The sequence below is a fragment of the Melozone crissalis genome, unplaced genomic scaffold (genome assembly GCF_028551555.1).
Source record: "Melozone crissalis strain CALT ecotype California unplaced genomic scaffold, PUWL_Pcris_2 ptg000014l_1, whole genome shotgun sequence".
Lineage (NCBI taxonomy): Eukaryota > Metazoa > Chordata > Aves > Passeriformes > Passerellidae > Melozone > Melozone crissalis.
In genome coordinates this window covers 7290977-7312265 of record NW_026535792.1, presented here as the reverse complement: position 1 = coordinate 7312265, position 21289 = coordinate 7290977, and the positions used below count along the sequence as shown (strand labels likewise).

At 46.5% G+C, this 21289-nt stretch overlaps 1 protein-coding gene across 2 annotated transcripts in view; it reads left to right on the top strand.

Annotated features, from left to right (window-relative positions):
- Positions 1-21289, top strand: part of NTRK3 (neurotrophic receptor tyrosine kinase 3) — a 206435-nt gene that overhangs the window by 161024 nt on the left and 24122 nt on the right. For both annotated transcript variants that reach the window (XM_054272532.1, XM_054272533.1), the window contains exons 13-15: positions 3956-4086; positions 9170-9342; positions 13159-13402. In XM_054272532.1, the coding sequence (XP_054128507.1) occupies positions 3956-4086; positions 9170-9342; positions 13159-13402 (548 nt within the window). The remainder of the gene's footprint in view (positions 1-3955; positions 4087-9169; positions 9343-13158; positions 13403-21289) is intronic.

The window sequence follows — 21289 nt, the reverse complement described above, 5'->3', positions numbered from 1 at the left end:
GACTAAATTCACTTTAAGCACAGATTAAATCATCTGTCCTGCAAAAGGTTCAGAGGTGGTTAGGCAAAGATCTCTTTGCAGATCCAAAGCTGCCATCCTTCTGCCTTGGCTTTTCCAGAGAAAGGGAAACTATCTGCATGTGTAAAAGTGGATCCCAGACTTACATTTGTTAATGCTCTAACTTACCCCCATGCTGCCACCATTGAGGTAAAGTCATGGGCCATTTCCAACCAGCTGCAGGTCAGGTGCTTTCTTATGTGGTTAATGGGATATTCAGAGCAACAGTGAAGGCAAAAGTTTGAAACACCTTCTCTGTGTGTTAAATCTTGATGGACAAGGAGGAAGGTGGGGAATCTGCCCAACTTTTCTTCTGTGTCATGAAAAAATATACTGATCCCAAACCAAGGACTGGAAGGTGTTTCATTGTAAAGTGGAATTACTTCAGCGTCAGGCAGTCACATCCTTCCCCTAGGTACAGCATGGCTTTGAATGAGTTCACATCATGCTGTCAATTCTGCTTGTTTTCCTGTCAGGTCTTGCTGTGGCTTCTGCATAGGATCTTCTTATGAATTGTCTTGTTGTCTTGTTTTTATAAGTAAATGGTACACAGGGAGGAAAAAAAACAAAAAGAGTGGTGCTTCAGGAGAGGCAGTTTGCATCCACCTTGTCTACAGGGCTGACTGCAACACAGCCGAGACAGATTAGCACAGCACTGCCTGCCTAAAACAAATAAACACCAGCTGTTTATCAGACAGGGCTCGGCTTCCTCCAGGAGCAGGTAAACAGATTTATGCAGATGAACCTCCGAGGTGCCCTTGCAGCACAGCATCTTTCATGGCTATTTGGCCTTCCTCGTGAGTTACAGCCAGGATGGGCGAGCACAGAGGTGCAAGGTGAGCACAATAATGCTGCTGGCCACGCTGTGACACAGGGTTTGTCACTGCCTTGTGGTTAAACCTGTCTTTTATAGTGGGTTAGAATTAATCACAGTGCTGATCTCGCCGTAAAGGGAAGAATTTGATCTAAACTTCACTACTTTAGGCCTCTAGCATGTGGAAAAGCAATTTATTATAACTCACTTATTATTCCATTTGTGCCTAAAATACTGTGAAGCAAAATTTATGTCTATTTGAGGTTGAGAGAAATTGCCATCAGGAAATGTACTTTTCTGATTCTACATTAAGATTGTCCAGTTGCTGTCAAACTACTTAACTTCATGACCCTTTTATTTTTATAGCCACCCAAGTTAACTTTCAATCCAACAGTGCTACACAAGTCCACTACTGCAAAAGGATTGCTTCTCCCTCAATTCAACTCTGTCTGCCATAATACCACATTTAATTCTTCATATGAATTCTCCCTGAAACTTCTCAGGTGACTCTTAACAACTAGCTGTAAAATCTGGTCTCAGTGACAGATGGGATATTATTTTATAATATAGATGTAATTACACAGTTTGGATGCCAGCTCTCAGAAATGTCTGATAATTTATTAAGATGTTATTGGGAGGAAACATTGGGAGCTGAAAGTTTTGGACAATACCCTGGAGAGTTTAGAAAGAGAGGTTTGCCTCAGTTCTCATGGTGTTACTCATCAGAAGTGTGAAAATTCATAAATAGTATTGCTGTTTTTTCTGAGACTGTTTCCTATTTAACTTCATCTCACACCAAATGGGACAATCCTATTGTAATTGCTACATTTCTGAGTTTTTGAAAATATCCTTGGGCTCCTCTCAGTACAAGATCATTCCTTACAGCTTTCTTGATTGCTGCTATTTGGGAGACCAAGAATGCAAATATGTGGTTTGACAACACAGTAAGACCAAGGTAATGTAGTGGTGAGTGCTATAGAAATGCTTGCCAAGCCAAAGAGGATAAACCCCTTTTCCTCTACTCTATTAAGTAAATTGGTGCCATTTGAGCTCTTCTTATATTAGGAGTTTCCTCACCCAAGTTCATTGCTTTACATTTCAACACATTATATCTCAGATTTCTCCAGGTACTCCTTAAACACTCAGCTAAACCAGGTGGAGAAGGCAAAGTCCACATGTGATTTGTTCTCCCTGGCTGCCACTGCAGGTTTAAAACCAAAGTCATTTTGGATGTGCCTACCAACGTGGGCCTTAATGTTACTGATATTATTAATATAGGTAAGAAACAGTTTTCAGCCTATTGAACAATTAAGAAAGGTCAATGGAAATTCCCAGAGAGGTGTCTTTCATTACAAGGCCCATTGCTTGTGCAATCTTGCAGCATCCATCTTCCCAAGCAAGCCAAGGGCCTGGGGATGGCAGCTCCATAAACCTGCCTCTGAGCTCCTAATTAAAAACCTTAATTGCATGAAAGCCATTAGGATCCTTGTGTTCCATTAGCTTTTTGATGCATTCAGTGGTGCCTGTGTGATCCCTCAGGTTGACACAGGTGCCTGCTCAGATGCCTGGGTGGCAGGAGCTGATGGCAGATTGTGATGTGTCCCTGCAGCCAGTCTGAAAGCCAGAGTTAGTCACTTCCACCTCCTTCATCTGCAGGGAAATGCACCTAATCTAAGGGACATACCTTTACAGCTCCTGTGGCACAAGGAAGAGATGGAAAAGGATCAAAAGTGGTCCAGTTTATGAGCAAACATATTCAGGGTTATGAACATCACACATGAGTGGAAAGAGGGCACTATCCCATGTAATGCCTCTGCTTGAGGAGACCTCTCATGCATCAGCTTTCGCTAACTGGGCACTGGAGAAGAGTGCACAGCTCTCCACTGGCCTTCAAAACCATCAGGCTGAGGCTGGGAGTGCTCTGTGCTGCCACAATTCTCATGGTGATGGAAAGCTCCACTGGAGGACAGTTCACAGAGATGAAGTGCTGTCCCTTCAGAAAATGCTGTGGTGGCTGTGCATCTCTAACTGCTTCTTCAGTTCATTCCAAGCATTAAAAAACCCCTTTTTTGTATTGCTGAGGAATTCTAGGGGTGCTGTGATGCCACGAAGGTGCTTAGAGATTTGCTGTGCCTTATTGCTGTCCTCAAAAGAGAACAAGTTCTCCCAGCCACCCGTGGAATTTGATAATGACCCAGAGTCAGTGGATATCCCACAGTCACTAACCTGCCCCTGTAGGTGCCTGGTATCTGGGCAGATTTAATCCTCAGGAATGACCTGTTAGCTGAGCAAACCACTTTTCCTTGGCCTCTGTACCTCTGGTAAATTAAAGCTACTGCTCTTGTGATTCTTCCTGAATCCTCGGTTGCTATTCTCCGTCAGTCCTCACTGTCCTAAATGTCAGTGGGAAGGATCATTGAAACTAATGGGTTCAGCTCATCTGTTGTGCCAGTGATGGTATCCTGGGATGACCTTCTTTCTGAGGGAACAGTCGTGCAGGGGAAGGCTGCAGGGTCAGGGTCCTGCTGTGGGGCAGTTCCAGTGCTTCCAACCAGCTCCTGCTAATGCCCTAAGGAATGTTGGGGTCACTGCTCCTCCTCCTCCCAGGAATGCTTTGACTTACCAAGCTTCAGCCTCAAAAATCCGTCCTGCTCGAGTTTAAACTAATCCCAGTTGAAATGCAAAACTCAACACGGCCTTCTAATCTCACCTGGCCTTTCATTGGAAGGATGTGACCTTTGCTACACCTCACAGGAGATGGATTATTTCCAGGATCATTCCAAAGAGATTCAAGCCTTTGTAGCAGAATTTGCCCCTGAGGACAAGCTTGCCACGAGCTTGTCATGAGAACTGATAAACCTCAGGTACTTTCTTCACAGATGTTTTGCATGGGACTAACTCCACCACAGAGATGGCTGCCTTCTGTGGGTGGGCAGAAAAGATCCCCGTAGATATTTTCGCTAAACAATTTCAGTTCCCTTGCAGCTTGCAAGAAAATTGAATTAGTTGTTTTCCATTTGCTGAATTAACCCTGATTCATTCTTCCCCTCAACCCTCTCCCTCTTCCTCCCCTCCCTCCAACAGATGTCCAGCATATTAAGAGGAGAGACATCGTTTTGAAGAGGGAGCTGGGAGAAGGTGCCTTTGGGAAGGTGTTCTTGGCCGAGTGTTACAACCTCAGCCCCACCAACGACAAAATGCTGGTGGCAGTGAAGGTAAATGCTAAGGGCAAATGAGAAGGGCGGGGGCTGGCCAGTGAAGGGAGACTGGATGAGCCTGTGTGGGAAAGGGAAGCAGGGGAGGGCTGGGGGTCAGGGGTGGAGATTTATCTGATGCCGGAGATTGTGGTAAATCCAATTAGTCACACAAAGTTTCAGCGTTTCGCTTCAAGGTTGTCTGTTCTCAGCAGCGCCAAAGCCTCCCTTCCTGCTGACACGGCCAGGAGACAGGCAGGGAGGAGAGGCTGGGCTGGGAGCTGAGCTCCTGTGCAGCTGCAGCACACAGTGTGGATCCAACTCCCTCCAGCAGGCACCGCAGCCCTGCTCCTTCTGGATTTTATCTTTTTCTGTAACATGCAGAAGCTGAAACATAAAAAGGCCTCAGCAGAAATGAGCAATGAAAGCTAAGCATGACGAGCCAATTTTCTGGGATCAATTTGCTGCAAGATGGGCAAAGCAACTCGGCTTGGCTCCACTCTGCTCCTGCTTGCTTAGCCACAGGTTGCTCCTGTTTTGAGTATTTTAAGCCAACACGAGCTCAGCTTGGCTTGTGCTGTGCTGCTTGCATCCTTGTGATATTCCTGGTGGGAGCTGTGCCCCATCAGTGTGGCTCTGGGCAGAGGAGAGCACTCAGTGCAGAGCTGTGCTCTCCTCTCAAGTGGCACCAGTTGGCAGAGCCACAGTTTAATCCCTTGGATTTAACCAGTGCTTCCCAGCTCCTTGGAACAAGGTCTGCTTTTGAACCAATGCTCTGCAGGGAGAAAGGTTCCAGCACTCTCTCCAAAGTGCTGGAGGCATCCAGTTACTTGTGACTTGCTCTAATCATTGGCAGCTCTAGCCTTTATTTATTTTTTAGCTCAGATGTCCCCTTTTGCTCCGGCAGTGAAGTGCAAGATTGTGACGGTGTTCACAGGGGTCTTAGGATGAGGGAAGAGACATAGATCTGACTCCATATTTCAGAAACCTTGATTTATTATTTTATGATATATATGACATTAAAACTATACTTAAAGAATGGAAGAAAAGGTCTCATTTCAGAGGGCTAGCTAAGCTTAGAATAGAAAGGAATGATAACAAAGGCAGCTGTCCCAGATGCTCTGTCTAAGCCAGCTGTGCCGTGGTTGGCCATTAATTACAAACAAGCACATGAGACCAACCACAGATCCACCTGTTGCATTCCACAGCAGCAGATAACCATTGTTTACATTTGTTCCTGAGGCGCCTCAGCTTCTCAGGAGGAAAAAATCCTAAGGAAAAGATTTTCATAAAAAGATGTCTGCGACACAAGATTGCACCTTTCACCTCTGAGAGTGGTTACCGCCGAGGACATGCAGACACCCACTTGATTAATTGTTTGATTACAGGGTTGGTACCTGCCTGTCAGTGCCAGCCATCCCCCAGCAAGCCTGGCTCCCCAGTCTCTTCAGAGTTTCATTTGCATGTAGGCAGGAACAGCATCCGAACTTGTTTCTGTTAATTGCTGCTATGAGCTTACATCTCCAGAGTGCCTTTCATCCTGCAAGATCATACAGCTCCAGCTCTGGAGCAGGGCCCTGCAATCTGGCTTCTTGCCAGCTCTGGGAGTGGCAGGGAAAAAAAATCCCTCTAATTTGGGCCACGTTAGAAGTCTGAGGGGAAGAAAAAGGAAAAATAAAAAAAAAAAAACAGAAAAAAAAAAGGCAGGAATAAAGGCTTTACATATTAAGTTGAGATTTGGCTGCAATTCCTGAAGATCTCATGTCCCCAGCTGAGGCTGAGAACTGCCTCCCCAGTCACTGCAGCTCGGGGCAGCAGCAGGACTCCCTGGTTAGGGGAAGCTGAATCCACAGCCCAGAGCCTGGCTCTGCCCTGCTCCCAGGGACTCTCTCCCAGGGCCAAAGCAAGGGGCTGTGTTACTCTCTCGCTTAAATGGACTCAGAGTTTTAGCAGATCTAAAGGTTGCAGCCCTGCAGATATACTGAGTTTTGATGTGAAGGCATGGACAAGCTTCCTGTTTTATTCAGCTTGCTTCTAAAAGCATCCTAAGAAATGCACAAGCGCTGTATCCAGCAGAGTGTTAAGGTGACAAAGTCAAGTACTAGAAATGCTGGAGGGGCTGCGTTCAGGGTTTGTCCTCTGAACACCTTATTTTTCATTTCTCTGTGGCTGCTCCATTGTGGGGATCACTCCTGAGCTGGAACTCACCTAGATGTGAGTGTACCCATTTTCACATCCTCCCAGCAAGTTACTGAGGCTGTATCATCCCCTTTTGCCGAGGGCAGAAGCAGGAAAACTGAACTGAAGAGATCTGCTTTAGGTGAAGGATGGAGTTACCAACCTCTCTCTCCAGCCCCATGGACAGCAGGTACCTGACTGAGAGTGAGGCCTGCTGCAGCAATAAACACACGGTGCTTGTGGAAGCCTGGCCCTGAGGCTGAATAAGAGGGTATTTTCCAAGTAATATCAGAACAACTGGCACTTCATGATGACAGCTGCAACCTGCAGATGCTCAGGGACCTGCCAGAAGTTATGGAGGAACTGTGTGATGGAGACACACAAAAAAATAATCTACCCTGAACCTTCCTGGGAGAGACATTCCACTGATTTTACTGAGACATCCCTTCTCTTTCTTTGGTTCTGGTCCTCTTTCCCTGTTCTATCCCTTCCAGCTCCCTCACTTTGAAATGCTTGGTTGTGCAACCTTAGCAATGAGAAGGGAGTTAATAACTTTTTTTTTGGTGTGTGAGATCAACAAACTTACAATCTTAACACCTTATAAAAATGATTGTGTGTGAAGGAGATGAAACCTAAACTCACTGCAGCTTGAAATATTATGTGCAACCACAGGAAAAAGGAGGAGAAAAGAGTGATGGGGGAAGGGACTATTTTCCTGCAGAAAAATAGGGTGGCATCAACATTATGAAGATATTAAATGAGTAAAAGTAATTGGGTGCCTGAGATAAGGATGGATGCTTTGCCATCTGCACCATGTAACTAACATTCATCTAAATATCTCTAGTCAAGCTATCCCAAAGGGCAAAGAATTAAAATAGGTTTATGCCATGTGAATAGCACTTTGGGGGCAGAATCAGATGAGGCAGTGTCCTAAGGACTGGGGAAAAGCCTCACAGCAGGTCTGCTCCAAGGGGAAAAGCACCTTCTCTGGAGCCAGCAGCATCATGGTGCAGTAACAGAGTGCTGGGCCCCATCCTCCATGCACAGCTTTCTGATATTTAGCACCCCTTTTTGCACATAAATTGCAGCCTGCAGCTGCTCAGGCCACCTCTGCTGTCTGCATGGGGAGATTCAAGGCATGGGGAAAGGGGGAAGGTATTTTTGTGTGTAGGTAAAGGGAGAGCTGCCCAGTGTCCCCATCACTGAAGGGCAACTGGTGCACATCAGACCAACACAGGATAGGTGGAACAAGTTTCCTTGAGTCCTTTACAGGATTTGAGTCCTTTTCAGCTCCTGTTAGGTTGCACAGTTAAACCCAGAATTGGTCCTAAACAGTCTTGACATGTGGAGGACACAGAGAATAAAAGGCACAACCAGCAATTCAAAACCAGACTCTTCATTTTCCTAAATTTTTAAAAGACTGTGCTGATTCTTGTGGCCATTTCATCTTGTCAAATGGTCTGGACTTAAACTTTTTTATCAAGTTCCCTCCCTTGATACCCTGAGATGACAACAAGCTGCTTTCAGACCAACTCTCCAATGCAACTGCGCAAAAATGCACAGACAAGCCAGAGCCCAACCCTGGAGAACCCTCCCTTGTCATCAGCTACAGCCACAGCAGCATCTTCATGGCAACTCTGCAATGTCGGGCTGGTCCACACCACCTGAAGCATGCAAGCTGCCTTGCAATGGCAAAATGACATTCTCAAATTGTGGGAGATGAGATATTCTCAATAAGGATACTGATTTCAGCATCAGTCTGCCAGGGGAGTTGTTATAAACAGCAGGGAATAAAAACATGATTTTAAAAATTATGAGAAAAGACTTGACAGTGTCCTTCTTCAGAGGCAGTTTGAAAAATCCACACAATAACTGCACAGCCAGGCAAATCCATCTTCTGAATAAAGGCAGTGTAGTCAGCTATTTCAAAATAAAAGACAGATAGCAAGGACTGGCTGGCTCAGGAATTTAATAATAATGAGATATGAAGCCATTCACCCCTAGGTCACCAGTATAAATTCTGCCCAAGCTGGGAATAATTGGAAGCTATTACCCTCTGAGGCATGTTTGCTGCTGCCTAGGAAATGAGCTGGGGAGCCCAGTGGGACAGTAACTACAGGAATGACAACACAAACACGGTGCCACCAGCACAACTGGGTGGTTCTCTCCTCTCCTTTCCTCATCAGCTCCTCCCAGATGCTGTGACCCCTTTGTTTTGGGTTTTCCCCCACCTGAGCCCACTCTGTGTGTGCATCTCTTGGGAGTTTTGTTGTTAATTGCAGTCCTGAGATATGTAAAAAGTTTCTGTTTCAGCCCACATGTCCCAAGAACAAGTCAGAGCTCTTCAATTTTCAGTCTTGAAGTTGTTTATTAATTCTTATCTATAAAATTTTCCTCCTGCCCAGCCGAGGTCTGCTCAGCAAGGCATCCAGCAGCACTCTGACCGCCCTTGGGGCGGTGTTATCTTTTTATACTACAAACTACGTATAACATATTTACAATTGCTTTCCAATACCTATCACCTATGTTAGACAGTGCACTTCTATTCTAAACCAATCCCAAAGCGCCAGCATCACTGCAGAAGATGGAAGTAGAGAAGAAGAAGAAGAAGAAGAAGAAGAAGAAGAAGAAGAAGAAGAAGAAGAAGAAGAAGGAGGACTGGACACGCCCAAGTCCGTCCATCTTGTCCCCAAAACCCCCATACTAAAAATCCCAAAATCTATCTTTTCACCTAGTGATAATTTAACTGTTACATTATTTAAAATTCTGTGACTTTCAGGTCCTCATACAAAGCTGGTAACTTGCTCCATGGCTCATAACCAAACCGACAGGTGCTCTGGGCTGTGTGCCAGGGTCTCCGAGCCCCCCGGGAACTCTGGGCACCCGGAGGGATGTGCTGAGTTCTGACATGCATCCTTCATTGCAGGCTCTGAAGGACCCCACGCTGGCGGCCCGCAAGGATTTCCAGCGGGAGGCAGAGCTGCTCACCAACCTGCAGCACGAGCACATCGTCAAGTTCTACGGCGTCTGCGGCGACGGCGACCCGCTCATCATGGTCTTCGAGTACATGAAGCACGGGGACCTCAACAAATTCCTCAGGTGGGTGGTAATGAGGGCATGGGAGGTGCTGTGGGGCTGCCCCACAGCCTTGGGGAGACTTGTTCTAGCTCAGTGATGCGCTAATGGTGTTGTTATTCTGTGAGAGATGGTTGTTCCAAGCGCAGCTTGGAGGAGGTGATGGCACTCACCAGATTTAGGGCTTTGGTAGCTCTATCCCAACATTTTCCCTTAGGTAATCTCAGGAGATGTGGAAATCAGGGTTTTCTTCTCCCACCTCAGCAAGTTTGAAGCTGCAGGGAGCGTGGCTGTGATCCTTCTCTGCCCTGTGGGGATGGAAAGACATGAAGCCACAGCTGTCAGCAGCTCCAAGTCCTGCATGTCCAGCAAAGCCATGTCCCACTGAAGCAGGAGGGCCACTTGCCATCACTGCCTCAGCCACTGAGCTCCTGCTTCAACAGCACAAGAACCAAAATATTCAAAATATTCCTTTGGGAAATTTGTTGGTGTCCTTGATCTGATAAGCATCCTGGGCATTTACTGGTCACTGTTCTCATTCCTGCATTAAGAAAAGACCTGAGAAATGTTGGAGGAGTCTCAGGCAGTGCCTGTGGGGTCCAACCCTGTTCTTGGTCCCTAACCTGTGGCACCAGGCTACTCATGAAGTCAGGCAAGGCCTGAAGAAGTGCTGTAATTACCTTCTCTGTCTCTAGAGAGATGCAAATTACCAGAGCTCCCAGTGCCCCCCATCATCATTCAACCATTTCACCAGCCTGAGGCAGATCACTGTATCCAGCAGCAGCAAGGGCCAGGGAGCAGCTGTGGGAGGATGTTTATGGTGCTCTTCTGCCACAAAACAGAAATTCCACTCTGAAACCTGCACGCAAGTGGAGTGGTACTTACCTCTTGAAATAATTAGTAGTTTTATTTCCCAATATTTAGAAAATTGGACCCTTGATATTTTCCTGTTTTGACTGCTAAGTGTTAATATGATTGCAGGGGGAACAAGAATCTTGTGCATGGCAGGTCTAGCTCTGGGGTTGGGATACACTCACTGAGTATTTTTCTTCCAACACAGTTTCTGACCAGGAAGCACAAGTTTTTCCCTGAGGTTTTCACTTCTAAGCAATCACCCACACCAGAAGAATATAAGGAAGGATCCTAGATATTTCTTCTTTCCTCTGCCAAGTAGTGCCAACCTGTCTCCAGCTTTGGGGCATTTGCAGGGCAGTGGGTGAGCTGGGAACATTCCTGCATCGATTTTCATCCTCATTTTGGTATAGTTGTGAGTAGATTGAATAGGATTTTATAACCCAGTCCCTGTCTCGAGCTCTGGATAGATCCAAGACATCTTTGTAAAGGTAGGATGAGTGAAGGCTGTTGGCTTCACAGAGCTCCTCAGACCCTCATTCAAGGGGGAGCAGCCTTGCTTACCTGGGACCTTCTTTTGTCACATCTGGAGGCCTCAGCAACCTCCCAGCAGCAGCAGATTGAGCTCTGCCACCAGCATGGAACCAGGAGCTGGGCTGAAGGGGGGTTTTAGCCCAGACTGGTGATGCAGTGTTAAGGACAATGCCTCAGCCTTGTGACTGAAGGCAGGCAGTCTGAAAAGAGGCTGAGAGATGCTGCTCTTCAAGTGCTTCACAAAGGAAAACTCCAAATTGACCTATCCTTTTTCCTGGCAGAGCCACCAACCTTATTTCCTTAGAGGAGTCAGATATTAGAGCTGAGGAACAACTTCTCTCGCTGCTCTAGTTAACCTCCCAACGAGTACAGAGCAAAACAGGCTCTCTCAGTGTCTCAGAAAGGTGTCATGTGCCCACTGCCTGATGGAATTGCTTCAGCAGTATGTTCCTAAGGCTGAAATCATGCTGGAGCCATGGACCCCTCACTCCCATGATCCAGCTCTTTCCTGGGACATGTCTGAGAAGCACTCATGCCTGATGAAATTCATCTCCAGTCTCATTGGAAAAGAAAGTTTGCTGTATTATCTTTGGCCTTTATGAAGGAAAAGAAACTTTTCCAGCTGTGTGGTCCCTGGGACTGCAGCTTCTCATCTTCCAGCTGTGTTTAGCTGCCAGCTTCTCCTTCCTGTGCAGCCTTGGGAAAAGCAGCTATATGTGCTCCTTTGCCTGCATGCTGGAATGTGGTAGGCAGTGAAAAAGCCCTTTGTGTCCCAAAGGAAGATGGTTTTGGGGACAAGGGAGCTTGGACCCTGCAAAGAGGCACTCAAAAATCCTAAGGAAATGTCATATGGAAAGAGAGTTTGGGCTTTGCCAGGTAAGGTGTCTGTTGGTGGGGAATGGGGGCTGCAAGGGGATCAGGAAGTGTTGGTGATGCAGAGCTGCTTGGAATCCCTCAGCAAGCAGCAGTTTTTATAATGGAATAATTCCCCCAGCCCACAGTGACTCCCAGACACTGAAGGCCAGGGACACTGGGAGTCTGTAAGACGCTCAGATGGACTTTTCCTAGTTTAACTGCAGAAATTGGAAAAACAGTAAAACGGAAGAGACTCACTTTAGACCCAGTTTCCTAGAGAAAAGCACAATAAATAAATTCCCCTCGGTGTTGTTAGACCTTTGTGTGCTTCCCAGAGAACAGAGAGTTTTAGTGGCCTGAAACATTCACTGCTGTGGCAAGGGGAAGCGCCAGGATGTACCAGCTGGGTTAGTGGTGGCACGTGCTGGCATGGCTCCTCATGCCTCCCAAAGCCACCAGGCTGATGGTGCCACAACAGACCCTGCTGTCTGCACCAGGGCAGGCTGCAAGGGGGCTGTCCTGCCTCAGAAAATACTGATAGAAAAGGTCTTGGCATGGGGAAATACAGGCAAGGCCTTCCAAGGAGCATCCCTAGGAATGGTGTACACGGGAATCTGCCTGCAGGTTGGGTGGGGGGCAAGGCTGGGTGTTCCTGGCACAACTCCTCACTGCCTTGGGGTCTGCAGTGACCACATCCCTCTCAGCTCACTGATGGTGTCCATCACCTCCCTCTTTTCCTTTGGTTATTGGTTTTCCAGCTTTTCTTTCCTGTCAGCAGCAGTTTTGAAGTAGACGTAATAGCACATTGCCATTATAGACCCTCTCTGCAGCCTGAAATAAGTTGTTGCCATTTGCTGTTAGCTCAAACAGACAACAGGCTTTGTTAGAAAACATGCAGAGTTCTGGTGTTCCCCTTCCTGTGAAGCAGCACCACAGTCAGACTGTCATGGGACAGAAAAGGGATTTCAGAAGAGGAAGCCAGAATGGTGACTTTTTCCCCCCAAAGCCTCAACCCCCTGGTTACCTTCTACAGGTGAATTATTGAGGTTTTGATTGGCAACAGATAACCTGTCAAGTGTTTGTTCTTTCCTCTGCATGAGCCGAGCAGAAAAAATTACAAACACTTTTCTTTTTAATTTAACTAAAATAAAAAAGGGTGATATGTTGCAGACATCTTTTAGGAAAAATCCTTTCCTTAGGATTTTTCTTCCTGAGAATCTGAGAGGCCTCAGGAACAAAATGTAAACAATGGTTGTCTGCTGCTGTGGAATGCAATTGGTGGATCTGTGATTGGTCTTATAGAGTTGTTTCTAATTAATGGCCAATCACAGTCAGCTGGCTCGGACTCTCTGTCAGAGACAGAAGCCTTTGTTATCATTCCTTCCTATTCTATTCTTAGCCAGCCTTCTGATGAAATCCTTTCTTCTATTCTTTTAATATAGTTTTAATATAATTCTCTCTGTTCCTTTCCACTGGAGCTGTGTCTGTCTCACAGCACAGAGCTGGGGCCTGGTCCCCAACAGCAAGAGCAATGACTGTGTGGGATTCCTGTCACTCCTGAGACCCAACTCTGTGCTTTTTGCTCTTTCCTCCCTCTAGGGCACACGGCCCAGATGCAATGATCCTGGTGGATGGGCAGCCTCGTCAAGCCAAAGGGGAGCTAGGGCTATCCCAGATGCTCCACATTGCCAGCCAGATTGCCTCTGGAATGGTGTACCTTGCCTCCCAGCACTTTGTGCACAGAGACCTGGCCACCAGGAACTGCTTGGTCGGAGCCAACCTGCTGGTGAAGATTGGAGACTTTGGGATGTCAAGAGATGTCTACAGCACTGATTACTACAGGGTAAGGCAGCTGCAGTGGCACTCTGATGCTCAGAGCAAAGGGAGATGGGAAATGTTACAGTAAATCAGTTTTTTGAGCCCTTGGGCTCACTTGTTTGGTTATTACCTCATTGAAACATGTGCACAGAAGTTGATCAGGCATCCCTAAACCACTGTCCTCAATCCTGCTCACTCCTGGCCATGCTTGTAGTTCAGACACCCATGCAGATGCCTACACACAGACTCTGTGATACCCCAGCACACAGTCACATGCTTTTGGATGGCTCTGAAATCATTCCATCCTTACTGCCTATTTTTATTCCTTGTTTTTTGAAGACATTGACAAATTAAAGGTAATCCAGAGAGATGATAAATACTACAGGCTGTGACCTCTGGTGTTAGATTAAAGAAACTTAATACAGGGACCCAGAGAGAATGCAACTGAAAGACTGACTGATAAGTGCATAAAATATGGAAGAGGAAATAATAGTCAATTTAAGTTTGACCTCAGAACATTTTTTTTTTTCCAGCAGGGTCATAATTTAAACAATGGATTAATTTGCCAGGGGTAGGTTGCTGAAAGCCTGTCATTAAAGAAGTTCAGGAAGAAACTAGACAAAAAGCCTGGGTTTAGTATAGAGGCTAATCCTGTACTCATCTCTGGGGACAGACTCAATGGGCCAGGAGTGCCTTCCCAGCCTTTTCTCCTGTGATTTGTGCTCACACTGTTCCCTTGTCTTGCACACTCCCTCTGTACCTGTCTGCACTGTCCTGCCTGCCTGGTGGCAGCATCCCTGGGGGAACAGCATTTTTTCCTTCCCAGCTGCAGGAGAAATGTGATGTGAGAATTGTTTGGGGCACACTGCAGTAGGAGTTTGTCTCTGGACCATCCACCAGCAGGGAAGGGATTCTCAAGATAGGGAGCCATGGTTTCTGGCCTGATGCTTGCACAGGGCTGATTTATTTCAGCTTACAACATTGTGTTTGGCATGGAGGATGATTTCCCCCAGCTACCCAGAAAGGGGTGGCCTATTGTCTTGATCAAATTCAGGAATTTTTCATTATGTGATGGCTGCCAAGTGCAGTTACTCTGCTGGGGAGGAGGGGAAATGTGATCAGATTTGTGCTGAGATGTATCACTCCTCCCAGGCCACAACACTGGATTGCCACTGGGTTTAATTACCAGTGAGGGAACCAATCCTCACTGTGCAGCAGAAAAGCTCATGCTGTGCAAAGGTCTCAGTGCATTTACTGGGCAGCAATGAGGAAAGAGAGGTGATGTGGTCCCATAACTGCTGAAACTTCAGGAAGGAACAAGTAGGAACGAGAAGAGCCCAGGGCAGGATGAGAAGCAGCACATGTGATTACCCAGGTTCTTGCCTGCCTTCTTCCCTTCAGCCCTGCTAATCCTGCCCCTACCACACTGCTGGACACAATCCCAGCCGAGCTCGTGCTCCTGCAGCACCAAGAGCCCTCTATGCAAGGGCAGAAATTGCTGGCTGCTGCCACAGCTGGGAGGGCTGAGATGATCTCCACAGGCCAGTCTATTGTTGTGGGATTTTTTTGTCTTCTCTGTGGTGGTGTCCTGTAGCCCTCATCCTGTCTGTGCAAAGTGCTTTGCTGAGGACTGCTCTGTGCTGTCTCATGCAGTGTGCTAAGGCTCTTTATTGAACTTTTCTCTGCATACACAAATTGCCAAATATGACTAAAGTAGTAAACAGTTGTCACCTACTTACCAGAGCAAGAACTGAGTTTCAGACCATCACAGACTTTTATTCTTAGTTGATTTTCCTTTCTTTGTTGTCGCTTACTTTCAGTATGTTTAAAACTTTTGATCATGAAGTTAATTCTCTGTTATCTCTGTTAAAGAAGGTTTCTAGCAAAATAAGGTTCTGATTGCCCATATTTACACTGGTGGCATGAGGGGCAGAGGGGTTACATCACCTGCCCAAGGCCAAAGCAGGAATTGATGACAGAGCTGGGAAGCCTCCCCAGGCCAGCAAAGAGCAGAATTCCAGGGGCCAGGGGTCCTTCATCCCCCTCCAGGCACAATCCAACCACATTCCTCCCAGAAAATGAGCAAACAAGCTCAAGTGGGAGAATCAAACTGCTCCTTGCTCTCAGCTCTGAAAGCTGGAGATTTGGCTGGAGAATTGAACTTTCAAAGTCTTCAGTGCTGTCCCTGGTCACATCCATGATCTGCCTTTCCAAGTCTGTTTCCCAGTGTTTGCGCATGGCAGCTTTCCCCTTTATACAGCTGCCATTGCCAGCCGTGGGACCTGGAGCAAAGCTCTGCTTCAGTTGGTTCCAGAAAATCCTGCTTGGTGTGTCCAAGCTACAGCCCTGGGAGAGGCTGGAATTTGTCATCTTCTGGAAACACAGAGAGAAATCCCCTCCTCAAACTGACACAAAATGAGAAGCACTCTGCAAGCACTCTCTTCAGCCTTCTGGGTCGCTGTGTTTGCTCCTGCCCAGGCCCTGCAAGCCTGGATAACTGGATGTGTGGCTGTATTACCATGTTCCAGGCTGAGGATTAGTTCCTAGCCATTTCCTTTCTTCCCCATTTTTTAATCTTTTAAGACAAAGAAAGTACACCATCTGGCTCCTGCGTTTGTGGGATGCGAAATTGCTTTAACAAAGGTGAACTGATTAATTTTCTGTTACGCATTTGGGTACAGAAAACAAACATTTGTGTAACAAAAACAGCAGAGAGGCTTGTTCCCCCTCTCTGCAAAGGGGGAACAAGCCTGAAGGCTGATGCATCCTCTTCCTCCTCCATCACAGAGGGATCCCATCAGCTGCTGCCTTTTAACCTCCTTTTGAGAAGAGAGGATGGACAGAAAGTGATTGTGGAGGTGGAAGTGGAGGGAGGAGGTGGAGCAGCATCTGAGTGGAGAGAGGAGGAAAGTGGAGGAACTGGGGAGCCGGGGAGAAGTGGCCCAGCTCCCGCGAGCAGAGGGAAGGAGGGGCTGCTGGAGGAGCGTTTCTGTGCTGTGTTGTGTAATGTGCTGTGCAATCCTTGGTGTGGGTCTCTGTGGGAAGGCGGGATGGAATATATCCACGCTGGAGAGGAAAGGTTTGGGCGGATTTCATTTTCCTTGTTGTTTTCTCTAAAAAATCCGTGTGGGTAGGCGATTTTTTTTTTTGAGGTATGACTCAGGACTGTGACAGCAGGTGGTGGGACGCTGCAGGTCAGGGACACGGTGCCTCAGCCAAGCTGAGGGTGGCACGGAGGCTGCAGCAAGTGGGGCACAGGGGCCCTGCCCAGTGCTGTCCTGGAGGATATTTTGGTGGCTCTGGGGGAGTGTCAGAGCTGGGGGCATCACCAGGGCTGAGATCAGGGCCCCAAGCTGCTCTTTCACCCTGCACTCTGGGGTTTTGGTGCTCCAAGAGCCCTTCTGTGGCTCTGGACCCTCCCAAGCTCCAGTAATACCAAAATATTTTTCCATTTTTTCCCCCCAAAATGTGTAATTCAGTTCCAAAACAAAAATCACGTGGCAGCTGTCCAGAGACAGGGCAGTATTTCTTCATCTTCAGATGAGAACACAGTCTTAAATTGTAGTCAAGACTCCTTAATAACTCCCAAGGGGATGTCCTGACATGGGTGGGACATCAGCAGTGAAGTCACATGCCAAAGAGAGGAAGGATTTATGTAGACATTAAACCTCATGAAGACATTCCTCTGTCCATATTTCCTCTGTCCTACTCTTCTGGCATCCTGCTCCAAATCCCGGGCTGGGCTTGACCCTTCTAAGGGATTTAGCTCCATCCTTTCACAGAGATCAATCTCAATTCTGCAAGTCATTTCATCATGCAGAGCACACCTGCTTGTCAAAAAAAAGACATATGCAGGACTTGAAAAGGGGGCTCTGGATTATTTATTATTATTATTATTATGTTTGTTTTATTTTTATTTTTAGTTTTAGTTTTATTTTATTTTTATTTATTTTTATTTTTATTTTTATTTTATTTTTATTTTATTATTTTTATTTTTATTTATTTATTTATTTCTAAAAATGCAGAGATAATCATAATGACAAAAATGCTCCCTGTTTCTGTGTCCTCACCACTCTGGAGCATTGTTTGGAATTGGGAGAAAAAAGGTTTGCAGGAGAAGCAATATCTTTTAATGGAACTTATGATTTTGTTGATAGGGGAGAAAGAATGGATTTTAGGTGCACAAACCCTCTCTGAGTACTTATTTTTTATTGTTATTTTCTGTTGTATCAGTTGGTTTAATAAAAGATTAATATCTCTTCCCATGAACCTTGGCTCTCACACCCTTAGACCATCAGAACCGAAAAAATTCTGCGATGACTTTGGCCTTAGGTCAGCCTTCCTTAAAAAGTCTGGGATCCCTCCTCCTCTGAAGCATGAAGGTTTACTGTGCAAACAATTTATTTCTTCTCTTTCTTTAAAACGGCCAGCAAAACCCCCATATTCTTGATAATTTTCATTACCCATTTGAGGTTGCTTTTCTGGTGACCATCTCCCTTGTTGACCATCTCTTTTCCTCTGCCACTCAAGATTGGCTTCTTTCTCATGGACACAGCCAGTTACTTTTCCAGTGAGTTTTCCAGGTGTGCAATAGGTCACTGAGATTCAGCAGCTGCCTGGGTTGCGTTCCTCTGGAGGCTCATCCAGCATGGTGGGTAAGACTAACAGGCAAGCCTTGCATTGGAACTGGATTTATTCTGACCCACAGTCTTCTCCATAGAGGGCTCCAAAATAATCCCACCATCACTGATGCTCTGTTCCCACCAGCTCTGAGCTCTCTGCAGAGGGTCAGCTGGACTCTCCCAGGTTTGCCTTTTTGTGCAGAGCCCCTTAGAGCTCCTGTGGATCCCTCAGGATCCTGTCATTCCCCTGGTGCTTTCTTTGTGGTTTTGCTGTGCAGCTCATGCAGTGTGGATCCCAGCACAGGGGAACTGCTGCCCAGCCCTGTCAGCACCAGGATGGAGCCCTGTGATGAGTGTGCTGGGGCTCTGAACCATCACCTGCTAAGGGAAAGGCCAACAGGCACAGGGGAGGAAAACTCCCTCTGAATTTCTTAGCTGGGGTGTGGTACTGCCTCACTTTGGGAGGGAAAATAAGCTGCCACTCTCAGGTTTTATGGCAGAGCCACTGTACATTGGCTGTAAGTCAGTTCTGGACAGAGAAATAGCCAGGCTGTGCACTCAGGCAGCGTCCTCAGTGCTGATGGGGGGCAGCAAGCTCAGTCCCTGGCCACACTGGGTGTTGGGGGGATCTGTTGTAGAAGGTACAATGTGTGTCACGTTCAGCCTCATCAGCACCATTCCCAGCACCTCAGTGCTGTGCAGATGCATCTGTGCACCACCTTTTCCTCTTCCAGCCCTTCTCTGAGGAGGAAAATGTGATATGCTGCTCTCTGTACATCCTTTCTGCTCAGGTTTTGGGAAGGTTTCACATCTATAAATGTATGTTCTATTAGGAAGAGGACTTAGAAGTGAAAAGTGTTTTAATTTTCTCCTTCTTAGCTGGGATTATGGAAATACATCTTGCTTTGTCAGACCTACAAGAGTAGGGGCAAAAAAGTCTCATAGTGACCTGGAGATGTGACTAATACAGATGTGCCAGTCAAGCACAGCTACAGTCTTCCTATGTGCAAGAGCCTGTGTTTGAAAGTATTTATGCCCTTCTCAACATCTGTTTATCCCATGTATCAACACCTGATTTATTTCTTTCCTTGTTCTTATTGCCATCACTCCTCCTAGATGACATCTGTATGCCTCTTTAGGTGTGGGTGGCTCATGCCATGGTGCCTCACAACTGTCCTGACTGGGTTCTGGGAGCAGAGAAAGCAGATTCCTGCTAAGCTGCAGTAGGGCTGGCAAGGGGAGGTGAGGGAATGGCTCAATGTGGGTGTGTGGGTGAAGTGTCTCTGTGCCTGTCCTGGTGTGCTCTGCGTGCAGGAAAAGTCAGTGTGGTATTGAACGTGCTGGTCTTTGATATCTCTGTGGCTCCTATAAAAACCTCTGCAAATTGAGTTTGTGGCGCAGCTCCTTATCTCCTGAAAGGAAGATGTAACAGCATCATCTTGTGTTTTAGCCAGACATTTTCCCTCAACACTTCCCCATTTCTACACTGAGGGAAAAACAAATGTTGAGTCTCTTTTTTTTTTTTTCTCCTGTTTGGAACCTTAAGAGCCCTTCACACAAAGCAGCTCAAGTGCAGAAGAATTAATTGGGGAAATTAGGTTGTGCTGTATTCCTGGCATTTCCTCAGAAACGGTAATTGCCCTAATTCTCCACCCTGTCAAGACCTGCATCCGCACCCTGTTTTCTCCCTCCCCTTTTTCTCAATGTCTACCTGTTGTTCTCCTGCTTGAGTTGCTGTTTTCATGCTGTTGCCATTTATTTCATTCCAGTAATGAGAGGGATGTGGCAGGTGAAGAGCTCTCACAATCTGGTGACATCTTCTTTGAAGCACAGGCACAAAAGAGCGGTTTGTTTTTGGGAGATAAAAACTCCCTGTTCTGGTACTTGACCTCCACGCTCACCTCTTCTCCTGCGTGGCGTATGTTGCTGCTGTCATTGCAAGTCATTTGGCTCAGAATTTTTGTTTAATACTGTCTCAATATTCACCTAAACACTGACCTCCAGCTAAATCCCTGTGTTCTCCCCAAACCCTCACATACCTACTGAGAGCTTATCAAACTTAGGATCTTTCAATCAAAGCTCAGCCCCATTTCCCAGGCATTTTGAATTGAGGCTTTTGAATTCTCCCAAACATCAGGCTGAGATCCAGAGGGCTGGGAGTTCAAAGCCTTTCATTTTAGCTTCCTGATGGTTTTTAACCTTCCATTTGCAGAGGTCAAAGATGTAGCCAAACAGGGAGGAGTTGTTTGTTGTTCAGTATTTCCCGAGCTGAAACACCTGAGGATGTCTAGGACAAGTTTGGATTCAACTGAGACGAATCTTCCAGTCCATGTCCGTGCTGACTGGACTTTGGCTGCTCTTAAAAGCTGTCCAGGATGATCTCTGCTTTCCTGGGATCTGGGGAGAGTCCTGGGAGTAACCAGTCAAGTGCTGGAGCCATCCCTGGGGTAGTGACACCATCCCCAGAAGTTAGAGTCAGTTCAGTTCAGGAAGCTGGGGCTGTTTCTCAATGCAGCCAAACTACCCAAGCCTGTCACCTCTGCTGTAAAAACCTGAAATAGCAAATTTCCTGCAGCGAAGTTCAGGAACCCTTTTCTTCAAAGTAATTCCCTTTGCATAAAACTTTACTATGGAGGGCAGGACTCTTTTCTATTTTCAGTGCTCCCTGGCTGCAGCCAACAGATCTAGAGAGACAAGAGAGGCTACTTGTGATCCCCATCCATCCTTTAGTTTTTCCCTTCCTCCTGACTGTGAAACTGTTTTTCTTTCCCCTGTTTTAATTTGTTTTGTCCAAGTGTGGTTCCCAACACCTGCTAGAGGCTGCCTGCATGCAGTGTGCTTGCTTCCTTCTCCTGTCCCCATTTGGAACATGCCATTAGCCTGAAAGCTGTGACAGACAGGGAAAAGAGCTCAATGCCTCCTTTTAAGCAAGATAGACTCTCCCCTGGTGGACATCCATCCACAATGAGTTTCACTGGGGTGTCACCAGAAACAAGGAAGGATTTTGTACACAGTAGGTCAGAGATGCTGATGGTTCTGGGTTTTATCAAGGTGGGTAAAAATTTAAACTGTATTTAAATTTAAACTGGTTTAAACTGCAACTAGAGCAGAAGAAGGTAGAGAACCTTATGCCAGCATGTTATTCCAGCTTCATGATTCCAACACAGATGGACCAGAAAGAGTGTGGGTCCTGAAGTGTTCATGCTTTGGGAGGAGCACTGCCACTTACAGTCCATCGAGATTGGAATGTGCAAATGTAAAACCCTCCCCTCTCATCTTGTCTAGGTTGT